The sequence below is a fragment of the Felis catus genome, chromosome E3 (genome assembly GCF_018350175.1).
Source record: "Felis catus isolate Fca126 chromosome E3, F.catus_Fca126_mat1.0, whole genome shotgun sequence".
NCBI classification, from domain to species: domain Eukaryota; kingdom Metazoa; phylum Chordata; class Mammalia; order Carnivora; family Felidae; genus Felis; species Felis catus.
This window is the reverse complement of record NC_058383.1, coordinates 28,571,474-28,591,955: the sequence shown is the minus strand read 5'-3', so window position 1 is coordinate 28,591,955 and position 20,482 is coordinate 28,571,474. Positions and strand designations below refer to the sequence as shown.

The 20,482-nt window shown below is 44.5% G+C and overlaps 1 protein-coding gene across 7 annotated transcripts in view; it reads right to left on the bottom strand.

The window, feature by feature from the left end:
• The window catches only part of MARF1 (meiosis regulator and mRNA stability factor 1), a 40,530-nt gene that overhangs the window by 11,905 nt on the left and 8,143 nt on the right, over positions 1-20,482 (bottom strand). For 2 of the 7 annotated variants that reach the window (XM_023247059.2, XM_023247065.2), the window contains 17 exons: positions 20,106-20,332; positions 18,660-18,777; positions 17,892-18,064; positions 16,451-16,879; positions 16,092-16,249; positions 15,846-16,004; positions 14,627-14,819; positions 13,731-13,909; positions 11,991-12,071; positions 9,387-9,623; positions 9,141-9,260; positions 8,324-8,499; positions 6,338-6,558; positions 5,478-5,620; positions 5,166-5,299; positions 3,179-3,381; positions 1,583-1,810 (listed from right to left, as the gene is read on the bottom strand). In XM_023247059.2, the coding sequence (XP_023102827.2) occupies positions 1,583-1,810; positions 3,179-3,381; positions 5,166-5,299; positions 5,478-5,620; positions 6,338-6,558; positions 8,324-8,499; positions 9,141-9,260; positions 9,387-9,623; positions 11,991-12,071; positions 13,731-13,909; positions 14,627-14,819; positions 15,846-16,004; positions 16,092-16,249; positions 16,451-16,879; positions 17,892-18,064; positions 18,660-18,777; positions 20,106-20,332 (3,179 nt within the window). The remainder of the gene's footprint in view (positions 1-1,582; positions 1,811-3,178; positions 3,382-5,165; positions 5,300-5,477; positions 5,621-6,337; positions 6,559-8,323; positions 8,500-9,140; positions 9,261-9,386; positions 9,624-11,990; positions 12,072-13,730; positions 13,910-14,626; positions 14,820-15,845; positions 16,005-16,091; positions 16,250-16,450; positions 16,880-17,891; positions 18,065-18,659; positions 18,778-20,105; positions 20,333-20,482) is intronic. The other 5 variants (XM_023247060.2, XM_023247063.2, XM_023247061.2 and 2 more) reach the window with 5 other exon arrangements.

Sequence of the window (20,482 nt, the reverse complement as noted above, 5' to 3'; positions counted from 1 at the left end):
GTGTCCACCTTGGCGCTGATAGGCCATGAATTCATTACCACTCTTGTCATGCTCTGTAAACTAGTTTGTTCCTTTGGTGCCTTTTCTTTGCACCATCTGGCAAACTCCCACCTCGAGCCCGACGGTCTGCTTTCCGAGCCGGCAGCAAACCCAGGGTAGCGCTATGGGCACCGCCTCCCTCCTGCGGGGCTCCCCTACTCCCCGCACCCCTGCCTCATGTCCTGGCGGGCCCCCCACACCGCACCGTACCATGAGGGGCCTCAATCTTGAATCCTGTGCCTTTCATCCTCTCTCTATGCAGTTGCTCTCACCTTCACTTCACAGAAAAATAGCTCGTGTTGGGTAACCCCCTCCTCTTTCCAGAGAGGAACAGCAAACTTCCCTGTGTCTACATCCGCCCGCTACTCCCTCCCTCTGGTCGAAGCACTAATATCAGGGCTGTGCCCTGCCGTCTGCTGAATGCCGATTCCCATGCCTGCCTCCTCGGAAACCCCACCCCACCACCTCTTGTCTGTGTATTTCTCTTCTGTCCCTCGAGCACATCCTTCCTGGCGGCTCTCAACCATGCTCGGGTCTCTCCACCTGGGAGCAAAGCAGCCACAGAAAGCTCATGGGCTCACTCGGTCCCGTGGCCTTGCCGCCACTGTACACTCCCGCTGCTCCTTCACAAGGAGACAAGCCGAAAGCCTGTATTACCTGTCGCCATTTTCTTGCCTCCTACTCCTCCTCATGCCTTGACCTGCTCAGTATGCCTCTGGTCCCCACTCACTGGTGGTGACCCCGCCTGGCCAGCAACACCAAGTTCCTCCATGTAGCCAGGCCCGAAGGTCACATTAGTCCCTGCCTCACTCGTCCCAGCAGGTGACAGTGCTGGCCGTTTCTCCTCCTTGGATTGGGAGTGCCACACTCCTAGCGTCCTCCCTACTCTGGGTCCTGTGAAGGTTCTCCCCTCAACTGGACAGGACGTGAATGCATCCTTTCCACGTCTGTAACCAGGGCTGCCCCCCTTGGTGGCACTTCCACTCTGCCTCCTCTTAGTGAGTTTTCTTGGCCCCAGGCTGGGGGCAGCCTGAAACCACCCAGCTGCTCAGTCTAGGACAGGGAGGGTTAGTTCAGTCCAGGGCAGGAAGGAAGAGGAAGTTACCCTCTCCAATCCCGAGTTACCAGCAACAAGGGCTGTTGTGAGCCTAGCCTGCTCCTAAATCTACTCGAGTGAGTCAGAATCTGTGGGGAAAGAGATCTGGGATTACAGCCTCCCCAAAACTTCAGAAACGATGATCCATTTAGAAGAATATACCTGAGGAAAAAAACATCCTCGGATAAAAGACACCTCATCAGTTCAGAGTCATTCCTTTGACAAGGCCCTGAATAAACACACAGAAGCAAGACCAAAAATCGTAGCTGCCAAACCAGAGCCCCTATTAGGGTAATCTCCTATCACCTAATAAGGTATTAATAGCAAAGAAAGCACTTACTGTGAAACAGAAACTACTGCAAGGTGTGAACAAAGAAACGCGAAAGCACAGGAAAACACCCCAGCGAAGATGACGCCACATTGCCGTGAAAATAAAAATCTGCTAACCTTTACAACATGGCAGAGCTTCTGTGTTAAAGCTGAAACTGAACTGACATCGTAGTCTTGGAGACGAAACGTGTAACCAAAAGTTTTAGCGTATTCCGTAAGCAGATCTGTCATCATAAGGCAGTTATCTTTTTGGGACCGAAGGAGTTTGACAAACTGGGCAGCAAGAGCTTTGAATCGTTCTACCTCTGTCAAAGTGAGGATTTTTTCTTCTCCACATTCCAATACCTTGGAAAACACACAGCAGGAAGAAGGCGAGATTGAACAAGTTATGACTGTTCATAGAATTAAGTGGCATGGAAACGTATTCGGTTAGTAACTGAAAAGCACTTTGGTGTTCTTTAATGGATATAGAGCGTCAGTTCTGCAAGATGAAAAAGTTCTGGAAATTGGTTGCACAGCATGTGATACATTTACCACCACTTAACTGCACACTTAAAAAGGGTTAACAGGGGCGCCTGGGTGGCGCAGTCGGTTAAGCGTCCGACTTCAGCCAGGTCACGATCTCGCGGTCCAGGAGTTCAAGCCCCGTGTCAGGCTCTGGGCTGATGGCTCAGAGCCTGGAGCCTGTTTCCGATTCTGTGTCTCCCTCTCTCTCTACCCCTCCCCTGTTCATGCTCTGTCTCTCTCTGTCCCAAAAATAAATAAACGTTGAAAAAAAAAATTTTTTTAAAAAAAGGGTTAACAAAGTAATGTGTCTTTGACCACACACAAGAGGAATTTTTTAAAAAATTTTTTTTATGTTTATTTATTTTTGAGAGCAAGAGAGACAGAGCATGAGCAGGGGAGGGGTAGGCAGAGAGGGAGAACAGAAACCGGCGCAGTCTCCAGGCTCTAAGCTGTCAGCACAGAACCTGATGTAGGCCTCAAACTCAGACTGTGAGATCAGGGCCTGAGCTGAAGTCAGACGCTTAACCGAATGAGCCACCCAGGCGCCCCAAGAATTTTAAAAGCACTTTAGGTGCCTGGGTGGCTCAGTCCGTTAAGCATCTGACTTCAGCTCAGGTCATAATCTCTTGGTTTTTGAGTTTGAGCCCTGCATCGGGCTCTACGCTGACAGCTCAGAGCCTGGAGCCTGCTTCGGATTCTGTCCCTTCCTCTCTCTCTGCCCTTCCCCTGCTCGCACTCTGGTATCGCTCTCTCTCAAAGATAAATAAATTTTAAAAAACACAAATGCTAATGAAATTAACAACAAAAATCTGGTTTAACTTAGCAATGGCTTAACAGCTAAGCATTCATATCGCCTCGCGTACTCATCCCCAGCATCAACCTAAGAGATTTGAAAAATATGGCACTAATGGAAAAACATTCCATTTAAGAAATCAAACTATTAAAAAGAATCAAACTATTTCATCTTTTGACAATAATTACTCTAAAATAAATTTGAAGATGGTTTCTTTCTTCATTGAAGGGGAAAAAAAAACCCCACACTTACCTTAAAATACTAATGAGCCAAAAACATAGCTTCTCTGATCAAAATATTTCAAGTTTTCCTATTTCCTAACTACTTACTTCCCAGGAAAAGAGGCCTGAGAGAAAAAAAAAAAAATTCTCCCATATATTGTTTAGAAAAATATCATTGGAATCTCTACTCACTTGTAAAATATCAGGTATGGCTTCAAAAAGTTCAAGTAGTTTGGTAAACCCATAGTATGCAAGTTTACACTGCCGGCCAAAGTGGTGATGGTAAGAGGGGATAAATTTGTTAAAGGGCATCCGGAAATGGGGTTGGTGCCGCAGCAAATCAACAACGTCCTTGGAGAACTGCTTTGTCCTTTCTATTTCATCCTGGGTACGCTCTTTAAAAAAAAAAAAAAAAAAAAATTGATCGGTCATCACAGTCTTCCATTGATTTGTGTTGAACATTAGTGGTATAGTTAGTCCTATGTACAGATTACAAGAGGTATCATCTTTGCCTTCCAAATGCACACAGCCTAAGACAAACACATTCATATGCTCTCTCTGCAGAATGGTTTTCAAACTCATTCAAGGACACAATACCAGGAGGCCAGGAAACTATTATGGTACACAGTGAAATATACATACATATCCATGTAATTTCACCTTGCAAGCTGGACATACTTTATCTAGCTCCCTGTCCCCCACCCCTATCCCATATATAGGAGCCTGACACGTACGAGCATGTACATGACAGGTCTCTGTACTTGTAAAAATAACCTAGAAATTATTTCTGTAAACTCGCACTTCTGAATAGCCACATGCTTTGTTTATTCTTCTGACCTTCAGTTAAAATTGTTAGCAGAAAGAGTATCAGGCAACAAAAGTTTAACAAAAACACAGGGCAATAAAAGCTTACATTTCACTTTTTATTTCAATTAATTTTTATGTATGTAATTTTTTTTTTTAAGTTTTTAGGGCGCTTGGGTGGCTCAATTAATCGCCCAACTTCAGCTCAGGTTATGATCCCACGGTTTGTGAGGTCGAGTTCTGCGTTGGGCTCTGTGCTGACAACTCAGAGCCTGGAGTCTGCTTCACGGATTCTGTCTCCCTCTCTCCCTGCCCCTCCTCTGCTTGTCCTCTGCTTGTGTCTCTTTCTCTCAAAAATAAATAAACGTTTAAAAAACAAAAAGAAATTTTTTAAAAGTTTTTTTTTTTGGGGGGGTACCTGGGTGGCTCAGTCAGTTGAGCACCCGACTCCTGATTTCAGCTCAGGTTCCCAGGGTTGTGGGATCTGAACCTCCACACTAAGCACAGAACGTGCTTAAGAGTCTCTTTCTCTCTCTCTTTCTTTCTCTCTTTCTCTCTCTCTCTCTCTCTCTCTCTCTCTCTCTCTCTCTCCCGGCCCCTCTGCCCTGCTCACAAGCTCTGAAAAAATAAAAAATAAAAAGATGTAAAAAAAAAAATTTTAAGTAACCTCTACACCCAATGTGGCACTTGAACTCATAACCCCAGATGAAGAGTCACATGCTCTTCCAAATGAGCCAGCCTGGTGCCCCTCTATTGATTTTTAAATGAGAATCAGAAGACCGACATTACTCACTCCAAAAAACTCTAGAGTGCCATAATTTCATGAATATCAGTGTTCTGCAGGAACACAGGTTAAGAATCACCGATTAATAACAGTGGGAGAAGAGGACAGTAGATAGATGTAATTTCACCTACCCTAGCTCCCAGACCTCAACCAGAGTGGCCAAAATATGAAAGATAAAGCAAAACATTTGCTTGAGCCTTCTTTCCTTCTCCAGAGTGCATGGTAAGGTAGCTCAGTTAAAGATAAGAGTCAAGCAAGAGCCATGGAAACCGACTCTCAGATGGATAATTATGGTGTCAACAGCCACAGACAGGCTGAAGAAGGCATTTTGGCAAAGTGCTGGTTATGCCCCTCTTCCCCCTAGAGGGAAAATTCTAAATTCTTAATTCTAAAAAACCAGCTTTTCTTATTGGTGAGTGGCTTCCTGCTCTGAAGAACCTAGGATCCACTGCACAGCACATAGTAGTTTTCACACTGCTCCTTCCATGGAATCTGCAGGAACCATGGGGGCAGGGAAAAGGATATGTGAGACCGTGTTAAGATAACCACTGAGATACGCGACTGTCTTCCAGCACATTAAGGTCAACATACCTCTTTTGGGGATACAAATCACCGTTTCACTATCTTGTTGGGACAAGCAGATGGTTGTGTCTGGAATCTCTGATACGATATCAATCAATTCACAAACACCATATTCAGTGACATCCCAGTCTTTTGAGAAACACCTAGAATGTAACCATGGAAATGGGTAAAGAATGAGACATATCACTTGCTAAATAAACTTTGTAAGTTTTCCAAAAGAATGTTAAATAGAAAACGTTAGGTAATTATTTTAGATTTGTGGGAAGAAAAAGTGTCTTAAAATATTTGCTTTCATTTCCCCCCCCCTTCTCATCAACTCACCAATGGTAAGCCTGTGAGAACTCCCTCACAATGACCTGTTTGCTGGCTTGGGATTTGAGAAGTTTTAGTAAATCCTGAGTAAAGCGCTTCACCTGGGCCCTGTGGGTAAGGGTCAACAACCTTTTGGAGCCCATTCCGAGGATCTGTAAATCAAACACTTTGATTATTTATACTCGTAAGACCTTGGCACATACTGACTTTCTGGTTGATGGCATTTTCTCTCTCCTGTTACCGCTCTCAGGCAATAAGCCCCTTTATGTGTGATATCTGCATTTTCAAACACATGAAGATCAACAGAATGTAGATGTTCAAAATGAACATCTGCTCAAGTGCCTGGGACCCCCCACCCCCTTTTTGTTTGCCCTTCATACACCTCCTCAAATAGTTGTGAATACAGACACAAAAAGCAACTAATTTTGTCTACAAAAGACAGCTAAGGTATTCCAAGCCATTTTACAAGTGGGAAGCTGTTTTACAGGTAGGAAGCTATATAACAGTCTAGGTTAACAGGTAAAGAAAGATTCCTTAGGAACCAGCATGAGGCTCCAGCCCAGGAGCTCGTCTTTCACTCATTTACGAGAGGTAAGCCCGTGTTCTCGGCAGCTCCTCTGTAAGAGTGAACAACCCTGGAGAGCTCTGGGTTATGAGAAGGGAGGTCAGTCTACACAGATTAGAAGAAAAACACTTGACAGTGCTCTAAGGAGTTCGTTCTTTAAGTTGAAACTCACAGCTTTCTGCAAAAACCAAGAAGCCATCTTGGATGAGGTTACCAGCTAACCCATTTCTTCGGCTGAGGTAGCCAAAGCCACAGAGGAACATTCTCGTCTTTAAAATAATAATAATTCCTGAACTTTCCTTACCTGCAACACATGAGGCACAGCTTCCAGTAATTCTATCAGCTTGGAATATCCATAGTCTGATACCCGGCACTGCTTTGCAAAATGATGGTGGTAGGACGGGATGAAATTACTAATTGGGATGACACAGGACGGCTGGCTCTTTAGCAGGTCAATCACTTCCCTGCTAAACTGGATCAGCTGGGGGTTACCCACAGGACTTTTAGAACGCAGAAGCCAAGGATCTAGACATGGGGAGAAAAAGAGAGCATTCCTAAGATATAAAGTGGGATCTTACCTCTGAAACAAAGGTAACTAACCTTGCACTCGCTCTCCTGAGCTCACCCATGACGACGCAGATGAGACCAAAGGGCCTCTTTACTTCTCAGCATCTATATTCAGGTTCTGTATAATAATCAATGGGCCAGCCCAACTTCTTTATGGGCTGGCAGATGTTTTCCCCCTATTTCTCGAAGTCCAGTAGTCAAAGCATAGTTCAGCATAGTGTTAACTTAAAGCAGAAGTGAAATTCCACAGCAAGTTTCCACCTTATAAACTCGTTGTATTTCAACGACTCATTTGCATCTTGGTCCTGCGGAGCATACTTTCTCACAAAGTTATAGATGGTCAGCAAGCAGGTAGCCCAGAAGAGCCGAGCTAACCCATGTGGAAGCTGAAAACATTACCCAGAAAATCAAAGAAAGCAGCAATGTAAAACTAGCTGATATAAGAGTAAGAAAGAAATTTTTCTTGAACGCCCATGTAATTGAGAAAAAGTTTTCATTATAAACGTATAAGCAGACAAAAACCTTTCTAAGACACTGGCAGGCTAACGACACAGGAGGAAGGAGAAACAGCACAGGCCCAGGGGGCCTGCACGGGCCAGGGATGAGGGGAAAGGCAGGAGAAGGTGGCAAGCAGCGTTGCTACCAGTATTTCTCCTTCCCTGGTTATCCTCACCCTTCTTCCTATAGAGGGAGAGAAAGGGAAGAAGTATTTAGGATCAAAGAGAAGGAAATGTGCATATAGTGGCAACGATTTGCAGTGCTGTTCACAGGTCGTGGGATTAGACACCTGCGACTCAGGGATGCCCAGAACTCAGCAACCCACCCAAATCTAGGTTCACATTTCCTGGTCTCTTATACTAACAGCTAAATCTGTTTTCAGATTTATCCAAGTCAGAAATGTTGACCACAATGAATTTCACAGGTAAATATGCATTTAGAGAGATTTCCTTCAACTACTTGAAACTATTTTTTTTGTTTTTTTTTGTTTTTTTTCAAAGTTTACTTATTTTGGGGACAGAGAGAGACAGAGCATGAACGGGGGAGGGGCAGAGAGAGAGGGAGACACAGAATCGGAAACAGGCTCCAGGCTTCGAGCCATCAGCCCAGAGCCTGACGCGGGGCTCGAACTCCCGGACCGCGAGATCGTGACCTGGCTGAAGTGGGATGCTTAACCGAATGCGCCACCCAGGCGCCCCCTGAAACTATTTTTAAAAGGCTAGCCAACTGACAAGCCAAAAAGTCTCACAAAATTAGGTAGGGCTAAAGAGATTCGTCATTGTGAAATGTGGATTTTACATTTTTTACATAGCTTATGCTGGTACTCCCCAAAAGTCTTGTTCTGCCAAACCTTCAGCACTTTAGAGAGTAGTTTTTAAAAGATCAAAGGAGGGCCGCCTGGGTGGCTGTTGGGTAAGCATCCGACTCTTTGATTTCGGCTCAGCTCACCATCTCACGGTTCTTGGGCTCATCAGGCTCTGAGCTGACAGCATGGAGCCTGCTTGGGATTCTCTCTCCCTCTAGCTCTGCCCCTCCCTCACTCGAGTGCATGGGCATGCGCCTCTCTCTCCCTCAAAATAAACAAACATTAAAAAAAGAAAAAAGATCAAAGGAGACATCCACAGTGCTTTGTGCTTGGCAAACAGGGCTGCTGTGGAAGATAAAAGCCAACAGCCTCCTCTCCTAGTAGGTGGTGGCTCAGAAACATCCGATACCTGCCTCCTACCTGTGTTTGGAGGTGGGGGCTTGTTGTGAATCCATTTGACCACTTTGACGCCATTCTGTGCAGTGGCGATGTTTACACCTGGAACACAGGTGATGAGGTGTTCTAAGGGAACACCCCCTTGATTTTCCTGCACTATTTCTAGTTCACCGAACTCTGCAGCATAACAATCTGGAAAGCTGAAGTGGGGAAAAAGAAGGGTAATTACAATAATGGAAAAGCAAAGCACCTGCTAAACAGAAATCTCCATCTTAATATATCCACAAATAAGTAATTTCTGTTTAAATCCCCAGGATCTGGGTTTGAACATTAGAATTAAGGTCCGAGGCAGGGGAGACAATCACTGTGGCACTGACCTCTTTGATGCAGTCTGATAAGACCAGAAATTCCTAGACAATTTTCCCAGCAGAGGGTGTTAAAAATAAGGCAACTGGGCAACTGGGTCAGCTCAGTCAGTGATTTACCTGCTTCAATGCATTAGTGGCTTTTCTCTCTCAACTTTTGCAGCCCAGGGCTAAAGGCTGTGTACCCTCCTCTAGCACGTGTGTGCACCTGTAGTACAGCACTCACAATAATCTCGTCTTTGTGGAGAACAAGCTTTCCTATTCATTGCTTATGTTTCTAAAAATCTGCACAAATTTTCTTGTTCAAGTATTGAGCGAATGGATCCTATTTCAGATCTACTTTGACCGCAAGGTGCTAAAAATGTTAGGATGAAGCATTCTATAATACTTGCTTGGGAAGAGGTGTGGGCAGAGGGCAGACTTTCTAGAAAGAGGAGAACTAAGGCCTCATATCTCAATGGCTTTGACATGTTCACCTTAATAAAGGCACGGTGCCCTCATGTGTCTGCAGAAGACTATGAACCTGGGGCGCAAATGTCTTCAAAGAGAGGATCACAAAAGGAATCTTATAGGAGTCTGGATCAAATTCGTGTTCACTACAGAAAAGAGAACAAAACAGTTAGCTGACGTTTCTCAGTGGTCTAAAAGGTCTTCAAGGTAACTAACAGACGTTCAAGGACCTTATACACAAGGATTATTTCTAGAAGGAAACGAGGTTCTACCTGAAGTCCTTATCGGGGCAATGCTGTCTGCAGACAGGCTCGTGATATTCTAACTCTTCAAATATAATTGGGCTGCAATTTGTCGAGGAGCCGTCATGTGACTGCGAAGACCCCAAGGGGCTCTGCCGGGCCTGACTGCTGGGCAACAGACACACCAGTCTTCCGTTTCCTTGTTCGCGGATTGCCACCGTGTCTGTTAACTTATATAAATCCGACACGTTCAACTTGTGTCCAAATCTAAAAGCAAGGATAAGGGGACAGAAGTTAACTTGGAATGTTCTCTGATTACACAGAAACGCCTGTACTGATTAAGTAAAGGGCTATTGCTAAGAACGCCTGTACTGATTAAGTAAAGGGCTATTGCTAAGAACGGTTCCTCCACCTCTTCAAAAGTAAGATGGGATTAATTCTACTCTAAATTCTTTCACTCCCAAGCCAGTAACACTTGGCACTTCCTTTGAGTCACCTCTGGCTCACTGCCCATCAGTCATTATGTCATTTGCTACCTAACCCTCGAACCCCTGCAGTTGCTGCATATGACCTCACCTCACTGTCTCAGATGGAAAGCTACCTGACATGACCTCTTTTGACTCCACTCCCCAAGCTGGAAATCCCTCTGTACCACCCCTCCCCATCTCTGCTCTGCTACCGCAGAAGGGGTAGGCTCCTTTCCAGCTACTCCCTCACCTCACCTATTCCTGAACCTTGAGACCCACACTTCCTGAGACTGGACTCCTCAATCATCCCCCCACCGTGTGTGTATCTTTCATACTTGGGAGCTTAAAGGCACAGGCTTGGAAGGCAGACAGATTTGAGTTCATATCCTTTTCCCTCCAGGATTTTATCCACAGGACTCGGGAGGGATGGCTCTCAAGTCACCAGCGGCTTCCTCCTCCCCTCCCCCCAAAACCCCATGCCACATTCTCCGCTCCCTCAATGACGCCAGCCATCCCCGCATGTCCTGGTAACACCCTCACCTCCTGGTTCTCTCCGGCTTCCCGTCCCAGGTGGTATTCCATCCAGTTCTGCCCTTCTCTTGGCTTCCCCTCACTCCCTCCCTGCTCCCCTGCCTCTCCTGATCCCCTTTAGGAAAGTAACGGTCACATCTTCATTATCTCCAATGTCCAAGCCAAGGTCAAAACCTCACTGCACTTTCTGGACAGGCTTTCTTTATTTTCTATTTCTGGTTTAACCATACTAGCATCCTCTCAGTCAGCCAGGACAAAACAACTCAGAATCAGACTGCCTCTCCTCTCCACCTTGCCAGCTACATAAAACTAGTCACAATGTCCTATTGCACTGACAACTGAAACTTCGGTGTTCCAACAGCATCTGCTTGGACCCAGGACTGGGACAGCACTGTCCCTTCTTTGTGTCCTTCTCTGCCCTGTTCATTCCATCTCAGCTTGCACCGCCACCACATGGCCCGTTGTTCCGCCACTACTCAGGGCTCCGGGGCTTCAGAGTAACAGTCCAGCTCTTTGTTTTTTCCGTCCTTATAGCATTTTCTCCTCCTCACTCACTGGGGGATAGTTTTCTTTGTTCTATGTGATGATTTACGAGTATTTCCTCTTCCCTTCCAGACATAAGCTCAAGGACAAGGATCGTGTCTTCCCAGCTCTGCACCCTCCACAGAGGCTCAGACTTTTTAAAGATTTTATTTTGGGGAGGATGGGCTAAATGGGTGATGGGCATTAAGGAGGGCACTTGTTGGGATGAGCACTGGGTGTTCCATGTAAGTGCTAGATCACTGGGTTATGCTCCTAAAACCAAGACTACACTGTATGTTCACTAACTTCAATTTAAATAAATAAATTTAAAAAAAAAGATGTTGTTTTTAAAAGTGATCTCTAGGGGCGCCTGGGTGGCTCAGTCAGTTGGGCGTCCGACTTCAGCTCAGGTCACGATCTCGCGGTCCGTGAGTTCGAGCCCCGCGTCGGGCTCTGGGCTGATGGCTTGGAGCCTGGAGCTAGCTTCCGATTCTGTGTCTCCCTCTCTCTCTGCCCCTCCCCCGTTCATGCTCTGCCTCCCTCTGTCTCAATAATAAATAAACGTTAAAAAAAATACTTAAAAAATAAAAAATAAAAAATAAAAAAATAAAAGTGATCTCTACACCCAACAGGGGGCTTGAACTCACAACCCTGAGATCAAGAGTCACACGCTCCACCAACTGAGCCAGCCGGGTGCCCCTAGACTTCCATACCACCCATACTTCCTGAGCATCTACTAAGCCCTGGGTCCGGAAGAGATGGTCATAAGTCAGATCCAGTCCTTGTTGTCCTAGAGCTTACAGCCTAGAAGGTGCTCGAAAATGTTCATTCAGTGATGAGCAAAACGAATCAGTCAATGGGAAAAACATACAGCTTTAGGGACTGAGGTCTAAATTTACTAAAAATGAAAGACGTTTTTAAAATGTATGTTAAAATAGAAACGTGAATCTGGATACCATTGTCTTTACGTCACTTCCTCCACCAGGCTGGAAATAGTCCTCAACAGCTTTTCCTCAAGAGATTTATGCCAATCACCAATTAATATAGGAATTCTGGAAGCTGCCAATCAGTACTGACCAGATCAATGAAAAAAATAATAATAAACCTAACTTACTTTTTTTCATAGATATCTGTAAATTTAAAAAGAGGCAGACAGCAGGCAGGAGCGTCCTGAAGAATAGACATTGTTTCTGCACTGTAAAACAAAATTTTACTCAATTAGAAAACAGATGTCATTCGATATCAACAGAGGATTTCCAAGTGGTATTTTAAAAACACAGCTCATAGGGAGCAGAAAAATAAACAAAAACAAAAACAGAGTTCATAAAACTGATGAACACAATGTACAGTTGACCCTTGAATAACATGGGTTTGAACTTCACGAGTCCACTTATATGTGGATTTCTTTCGATAAATGCAGTACAGTACTATAAATGTATGCTCTCGTCATTATGATTTTGGAAACATTTTCTTTCTCCTAGCTTATTTCATTGTAAGAACGTAGCATAGAACACATACAACCTAGGTGTTAATCAACTGTTTATGTTACCATTATCAGTAAAGGCTTCCAGTCAACAGTACAGTACGCGATTAGTAGTTAAGATTTGGGGGAATCAGAAGTTATATGGGGATTTTTGACTGCGTGGGGGGGGGGGGGTTGGCACCCCTAACCCCTGAGCTGTTCAAGGGTCAACTGTATACACAACATAAATTTACCAGTTTCTGGTATGTCAAAATTTATTTTCTGGAAAACCTTGAAAAAAAAAAGACTTTAGGGACAAGGTGATTAAAGAATATAAAGCCAGACACTGGGATTTTTATCAGACTCAAGCAGAGCACTTTTCACACCTGTGTATCAGAAGGACACTGACCGCTCAAATGAGACAAACACCTTGTTAACAAACAAAAAAAAAAAAGGCAGAACAGCTTGAATGGCTCCTGCCACGTCGTGTGTCACGTGTTAGAGACGTGGACGTAGAATTCCCACAGTGGAGGATACACAAGCAGATACGATATCATCCCAACTATAGTTTTAAAAAAGGCAGCCAAGAACGATCAGAAGAAAACAAATAGGCAAACCGTTGCATGACTGGCTTCGAGCCACAGGATTATGGATTCCCACCACGCCCCACCCCCCACCCCCCAGCTTCTTTTGTATTTCTGACCTTTCCAAAGTTTCTTCAATGAGCATTATTATTTTTATTCTAGGGGAAAAAAACATAATTTAAAATAGTGGTGAAGTACACGTTACGGAAAAAGATCTTTGAGAGTTTAAACAGATTTTTAGGAGTGAGTTGTTTGACTAGTTGTCCCCAAAACAGGGAAAGCCGAAGAAGAATCAAAGCACGTTAAGAATGAGAGCACCACCAGATTCCTACAACTGACAGAGTTGAAGGCAGACTTACAGAGCTGAGTGTCTATTTGATGCTAAGGATGTATCTGCAGGTTGAGCGCTTGCAGCTTTGTACATCTACCCTCTACAGACAAACCCACCTTCTCCTAAGAGTTGAAGGGAACGTTTCAGACTTTCCAGGCTTATAAACATTTACTGTAGAGGGCTACTATTTTTAGAACCTGTTCTGGATACGCGGTGTATTATTTTACTCCTAACCGCCTGCCAAGTTTAAGCTGTACTTCACCTTTGAGTAGTGGACTTGAGTAAGAGTTGAATTATTCTAACCAGCTTAGTGCTACCTTCCAGCTCATTTTCTAAGTTCTGTCACAACTGAGAATAAACATTGCTGCGTGTGTAATCATCAAAGAGGGTTGGGAATGTGATGAAATCTATTTTATTTTTTCCAAAGTTGTTTCTGGGCCAAGAAGTTATTTCCTGAAATAAATGGTTTGTTTTTACCTCAGTAAAGAGAGTGATTTATTAGCAGCTCCTGTGGCAAGTGAGACCAGGATCTTCTTGCTGCCAATTTTGTATCTGTGGAGGCTATTCACCGCACTGATTGCTTCTTGTAAGTTCTCCATCTGAACAACAGCCTTGAGCTGATAATCTGTATGGGGGCTGAGCTCAACACTCTTCACCTACAGCAGTAAAAAGGAAAAGGGAATGCTAGGTCTACCCCGAACCCTGTCAGCTTCAACCTGAAGGTGAATTATGAAGGAACACGTCTGTGGACTTCCGTGCTTCTGTGAGGGAACGTGTCTGAACGCTACGCTTCTGCCAAGCAAAACCTAAGTGAACCGGGACTGGGTGACCTTCAGAGACGTGAAATCGGCCCGGCCTGCCTGCGTGCTCTGGCACGCGCAGCTGTCTGATGCAGGCTCGGGAGCCAAAATGTGTGAGGAGTCCTTGGGGTCTTCTCCAGACCCTGCAGACACCCGGGGCACAGCCATTTTAATCACCTGGAATAGGTGCACTTCTAGCAAACGGCACCTCAAAACCCCATCAGACACAGTAAGATACTCACAAAACAGCCAACATTACTTTAGAATCCTACTTCCGTATTTTAGCAGCCAGAGTGAAGTAAAATCCATCAGAGTTTCATTTCCCAAAGTGCTACTTAAATCCGTGCCCGTGACCACGAGTGCCTCTCCCCTAGGTCTCCTGCTCTCCGGGGCTACGCCCTAAAAACTACAAGTACAGCATCACCGTGAGCAGACCACAGGAAAAAGGAAGGAGTTCAAACTCATTCAGTGATACGTCTATCCTGGCTGCGGTTACGTGTGTTGAACTACGTTCTCCCGACTTGAAGCGCTAGCAAAGGGTAAAAGGAAGGCAAGAGGGGGGGAGAAGGTTACCTTGCCGTGCCTAGAAAATGCCTCCTGCATAAGCTGCTGCAGCTCCTTCCGGGATAATCTGTAGTCGATGTTGCTGATCTGGATGTCAGCACCATTTGCAAACGGGTCTGGGCTGTCAGCACCAATGCTCGAATTTGCAATGTTGAAAGCAAGTGGGGACGCTCTGTTTAAAAGGTTTGGAGACATACTCCTGCTTAAAACATACATGGTGGAGTATTTTTAAAAACTGTTATTCTATTTACTTAGTTTAAATCACTTAGGCTCTGTTTGAAGCTATATATAAAAACAGCTTTCCATAATGCAACCAAGCAGAATATTTGGTTTTCAAATGTATTTTTATCTTAAATGTACACTGATTTAGACTTATTTCCAAAAGTACTACCTATTGACCTGTTATTAACAACCAGTACACAATTTAATACCAAATATTCTTTCATTGGATTATTTAACACTAGAGGCAGAAATTATAGGCAGACCCGGTGAATTCATTTTCTACTCTGGGCATTGATTCTTGGTGAATTAGCCTGTGATACCAATAAAAGTCATTTAACTTCTCCCTGGCTCTGAAAACGCTACTGTCGCTCACGTGTTGTAGTCTTTTATGTGAATTTTTAATTTTAACTTTGCAGATCCAAAGTCACTTTCTGGAGCGAGCCTTCAGCAACTCAGCGCAACAAATACAATGCGTGAAGGAGTTCACAAGGTGCAACGTGGCCTCATGGCTCCTGTCCTCCAAGCTTCCAGAAGTACTCAGTGTGAGTCTGGAGAGCTTAGATAAGGTAAGCGTTACTTGGGTAAGTACAGTGGTCTACAGACTGCTCCCCACTCCTGCTTCTCAAATGGCTCCCTGCAATTACCCTGTGAATAAGAATAACCAGGGCACGTGTAGTTGGGGCTGCTTCCCCAACACGACAAAGTGAGGAGGAAACAGTAAGGACATCTACACGTGCCTCCCATCATGGCCAGGGAGTCCGAGTTAAGTTTCTGTGATCTCTCCTTACCCAGATTCCCACGTGGAGGGGAGAGACGTTGAGGAGCACGGCCCCCCATCGTAAGCTAAGATAGCCTGAGGAAGGGGGGCTGGAGGACGAGGAGGGGAGGACTCATCTCTTACTTCTGTATTCATGCACTTGCGTCGCCGGAGTTCCTTTGAACCAGCATCGTGTCATCATCCCTGCTACTGCACGCAAGTACCCCACGATCAAGCAGGTGGACTCACCGAGAAGACCAAGACTGTGCTGCGAGCAGGGGACTGACTTGCCGTGACGTGATCAGCTTGCTGAAAGCAGATGGGTAACTCACTTGGAACGGAGTCTCCTCTTTCTCTTTGTTCTCTACAGGAGAGCTGGTGACACTCCGGGGACAGGGGTTCTCTTTCCTAATGGAGGGAACACATGAAGGGAAAAGGTCACATGCTTGCCTTCACATCAGACAAGAGGCCGTGAGGAAGAGTAACGTAACCTACTTCGGGTTGGTTTTGTAAGCGGGTTCTGCCGTCCCCGAGTTTTTGGGTGCGGGCGCTGCAGCGCTCAAGCTTCTGTGGGGAGGCGCCACCAGCCTCAGGTGGCCTTGCTGGGAGTCACTGCTTCTAGCGCCAGTCTTTGACTCCATGTGGCAGAGCTCCTTAAAAGAGACAAGCGCAACGGAATTTAAAACTGAAGCGACCAAGATGTGTTAAACCCTGTACAGAAAACACGTGACTGAGAATCGTCAAAAACGGAAAACAAAAAAGGACATGCCGAAAGCAAGCGGGGCATGTAAAACACGGAGAAGAAGAAACCGAACCTACCGTAAACTTCAGAAAGCAAGAGGTATCAAAGTTACCTGTAAACTTTTAACATTTGTGTTTTTTGTAGCAGATCCAGAATTTGCCTGCGACCCTTTTCCAGGCGTGGCTTTGGCACTGGAAGATTGTTCACTCGTATCTTTGATGAGGCACAATTTTGGATTCTTAAGTTTTTTGGGAGACTTCACTTTATCAGCAATTGCATTGGAACTCTTTGTTTCACAGAGTTCTCTATTTTTTGGAGTAAATGACACAATGATCCTATTACCAAAGACATCTTCGTTTTCCATTCGCTTCTGAGCCCGTTCTGCACTATCTTGGTTTATGAAGCGGAGAATTGCACTGCAGCCTGTGATACTCAGCACTTTCCCACCACAATTATCAGACAGGCGCCTGAGCCTGTTGGTGATGCTCTTGCCATCTTTATTTGCTGGTAGGTTATAAACATAGAGCAGAGTGTGGCACTGCTGATACAGAGGAAAAGGGTTACAACGGGTTAACTCAAGGGCACACATTCAATTACAAAATTAGAAGAACAAGCAGTGATCTCCAAACTTAAGCTAACAACCTCGGAGGGGAGGTGGTAATGATCTTGAGGGAAGACAGTGAACTTACTTAAACCGAAAAAGCCCAGAAAGAGGGAAATGTACCTTAAGTACCACTCTGGCCAATGAGAATGGCAAGATTTAATGCTCTGAATAATCAAGTCTTTTTCTTCTTTTTAACCATGAAGAACAGGGACCTCAAAAGTGGGCAATCTCTGACCTAAAATACTACATTCGACTTAAAGGCCTCTGAGGCTAGAAAAGTAAATGCCAATTTCTTTAGGAATCATATGTATATTCTCCAAATGGCTGAAATGCAGCTCAAGAGTGTAGTAGACGTGCTTTTCCCAAATCAAGACCATAAGGAATGGTCACCCTGCTGGAAATACGCTCGCTTTCTCCTAGCACGTGGCTCAATAAGCTACAGGTGTAGCAATAACCGCTCTGAATCATGCACATGCATGGCGGGGAACAGAACTATGCAAAACCAGCTCAGAGGGCTACTGAAGTTTAAGAATTAAACGCCCAAGACGTGTACGATTTACTCTGTTTATCTGGCTGCAGCCACATGAGTGTGTGCAAACCATCACCATATTCTTTACCCATGACTGGAAGAAAAAGACATAATAAATCTTTCCCTATTGTTTTCATCCAGTTGACACAAACACTGCTGGCTTTGGAGACAATGACCAGAGGTGTTGGGAAGATAAACCTACAAGCCAATTCCCCACGATACCGTGAAACAAGCTAAAAGCAAAATTCATACATGCCACTTCTCTATTGGTAAGAAAAGAACTATTTCTAAGCCTTACTTCAAAAATCTGGCCAGCCTCCTACAAAGAACAGCCTCACCTGGTGACCCCGTTAAGGGCGATCTTCAGCCCCCAAAAGCTAACATTAGAGTGCAGCAAAAGAAGAATGCAAACCCACTTACTGGCATTTTTAGTGGTAACCTGGGGGGCAAGTCGGAAATGAACTCTTCGAATCTGATCAGCTCATTAGCATGATGCAGCAGTGCTTCCGAGGCCTGGTTTTTATGGACCAAAATTATGTGGAAACCATGCCTGTGTCTCAGATCACTAAGCTCCAACGCAAAATTGACATCAGCTGAAAGAAAAGGCACAGCCCACCCCATCCCCAAACATTAGAAAGACGTGACACAGACACACAGCTGTACTGCCCCCTACTGAGAAGGAAGGAATGGCTGGACTGGACTCAGAGTTGCTCCACCCCCCGCCCCCCAGCTCCCACCCCCTTAGCTGAAACAGGAACGCGTTTCACACAAGAATGAACACCGTAGGGCAATTTTACCACATACTTCTACTGAATTCCAACACACGTTACTTCCAATAGTAAAAGAGAGCAAATATTAATATTTCGGGGAGCAGCAGCTTTGGAAATTCTTCTTAGATTGTTAAAACTAGCAATACTGGGCCCAGGATACAAAAAAATAAAGTAGAATAAAAAATTACATTTTCTTTAACTGGCCCCACAAGAATCCACATTCAAGCTCTAAGGAGAAAATCCACAAAATCTACACAGACTCCGCTTTTTTCTCTAAACCGTTCTCAGAGGTAAGCACAAATAGGGCCTGTGCATTTCAGCCTCTCTGGGGGCATATTTCACTCGAATGTGTCCTGGCTTCTGTAATAATTCCCACACAGCGCGTTTAGTGGAAATGAGCAGATGTCTCTGCACTTACTCGACACGAGAACCACAGTGGCTGGAGCAGTGTGAGTGTTCGCAAACCTTCGGAGACTCTGGCGCAGTTTGTCGTCAGCCGCGTTCTTGGCGGTAGCGTTGATGTGGGCAACGGTCACCTGCGTTGATTCAGAGTGAGGACAAATTAGTAAGAGCTGAGCTTGGGAAATCACTACACATTCTGCCCACATCTTCAGAGACGGTCCTCAAGGAACGAAACTCTAGCTGTTGTTATTCTTGCCACTTAGCAATGAAAATCATAAACAGATCTCAGTAATTTCACATTTGTGTCTCTGTACAAATGAACTAGATCCATTGTTAGCCCTGCACGCCTCTCTTCATCTGCTCTTGTACTTCATCCAACCCCCTTTCAGACAACAGGCAGACAAGGAAGTGAGATATGAAGTAATGCAGCTCTAACAGCTTTTGCCAACAACCAGGAAGTAGCAGAGATGGACAGAGATGATGAACCTAAGATTTAGGGCTGTATATGATGTCACTTGTCTCTGCTACACATAGTCTATAGCTTTCAGGATCTGGGGTTAGGTGATGGGAGAGGAAAGGCATCTGTCCCCAAAAGAGCAAAAATGGATTTATTTCTGTTAAAGTTATCAGGCTTATACTGAAGTCTCCAAGGGCAAGGAAAGGTTTTGAGAGGCATTTCAACTACATACAATACACAATAGGATTTATTAGTTTTTTAAGGAGCATAAGTATGTAATTTTAGGCAGCAATATGGCATAAAAACAGAATTACTTGTCTAAGCGTCAAAAGAACTGGTTTCTAGTTCCAGCTTACGAGAATAGACTTTGCAGTCAGACAATCTGGATTTAAATCCTAGCTCATCTGGTTACTGGCCACGTGATCTTTAAAAAGTTGTTTAACATCTTGGTGCCTCAGGTGAATTTGCAAATTTCAAATAATAAATCCTATGAGCCCTTTTCATAGAGCAGCCATGAAAATCAAAAGAAAGGATGCACACGTAACCATGCTGTGACACAGCACTAGTCACATATACGTGGCATTACTGAAAGATCAAATACGATTAAGTGGTTTCTAGTACTTCAGAGATAATCTTTTGCTAATTTCCTTTATTTGCCAACCTAGTAGAAATGCATATTTAACAAATTTTGAATTAAAATTATTATTATTATTATTATTTTCAACGTTTATTTATTTTTGGGACAGAGAGAGACAGAGCATGAACGGGGGAGGGGCAGAGAGAGAGGGAGACACAGAATCGGAAACAGGCTCCAGGCTCTGAGCCATCAGCCCAGAGCCTGACGCGGGGCTCGAACTCACGGACCGCGAGATCGTGACCTGGCTGAAGTCGGACACTCAACCGACTGCGCCACCCAGGCGCCCCTGAATTAAAATTATTTAAAAAAAACACACATGTGCTTCTTCTTGTACCATAATAGATGAAAAAACCTTTTTTTTTTTTTACCTGGCAATTATTCAGCTCTTGAATAACTTCTTTGTTTTCTTTACTGATGTCACACACACAGATGAATTCTGCTTCTCTGTGGCCTTTAAAAAACTTCTCACGGATTCTCTGTACAACAGCAGTAGCTGAGCGGCCAGAGGGAACCGAACAGTTTTCAATATCCCAAAAAACTCCAATGGGGGGTAAGTTTTCCAGCACCTGTCCGGCTAGTGCAACTTCTGGTGACCCTTAGGAAATGTTAACACTTTCAATCACACATAGTGAAAAAAATAATGGCAAATTAAAATAATAGGTAGCTACCTATCATTTTTAGTGGCAGAAAAATGAAATTATTGATTGATGTTAAGCTTAAGGATACCAACCTCACTGGTTGACCT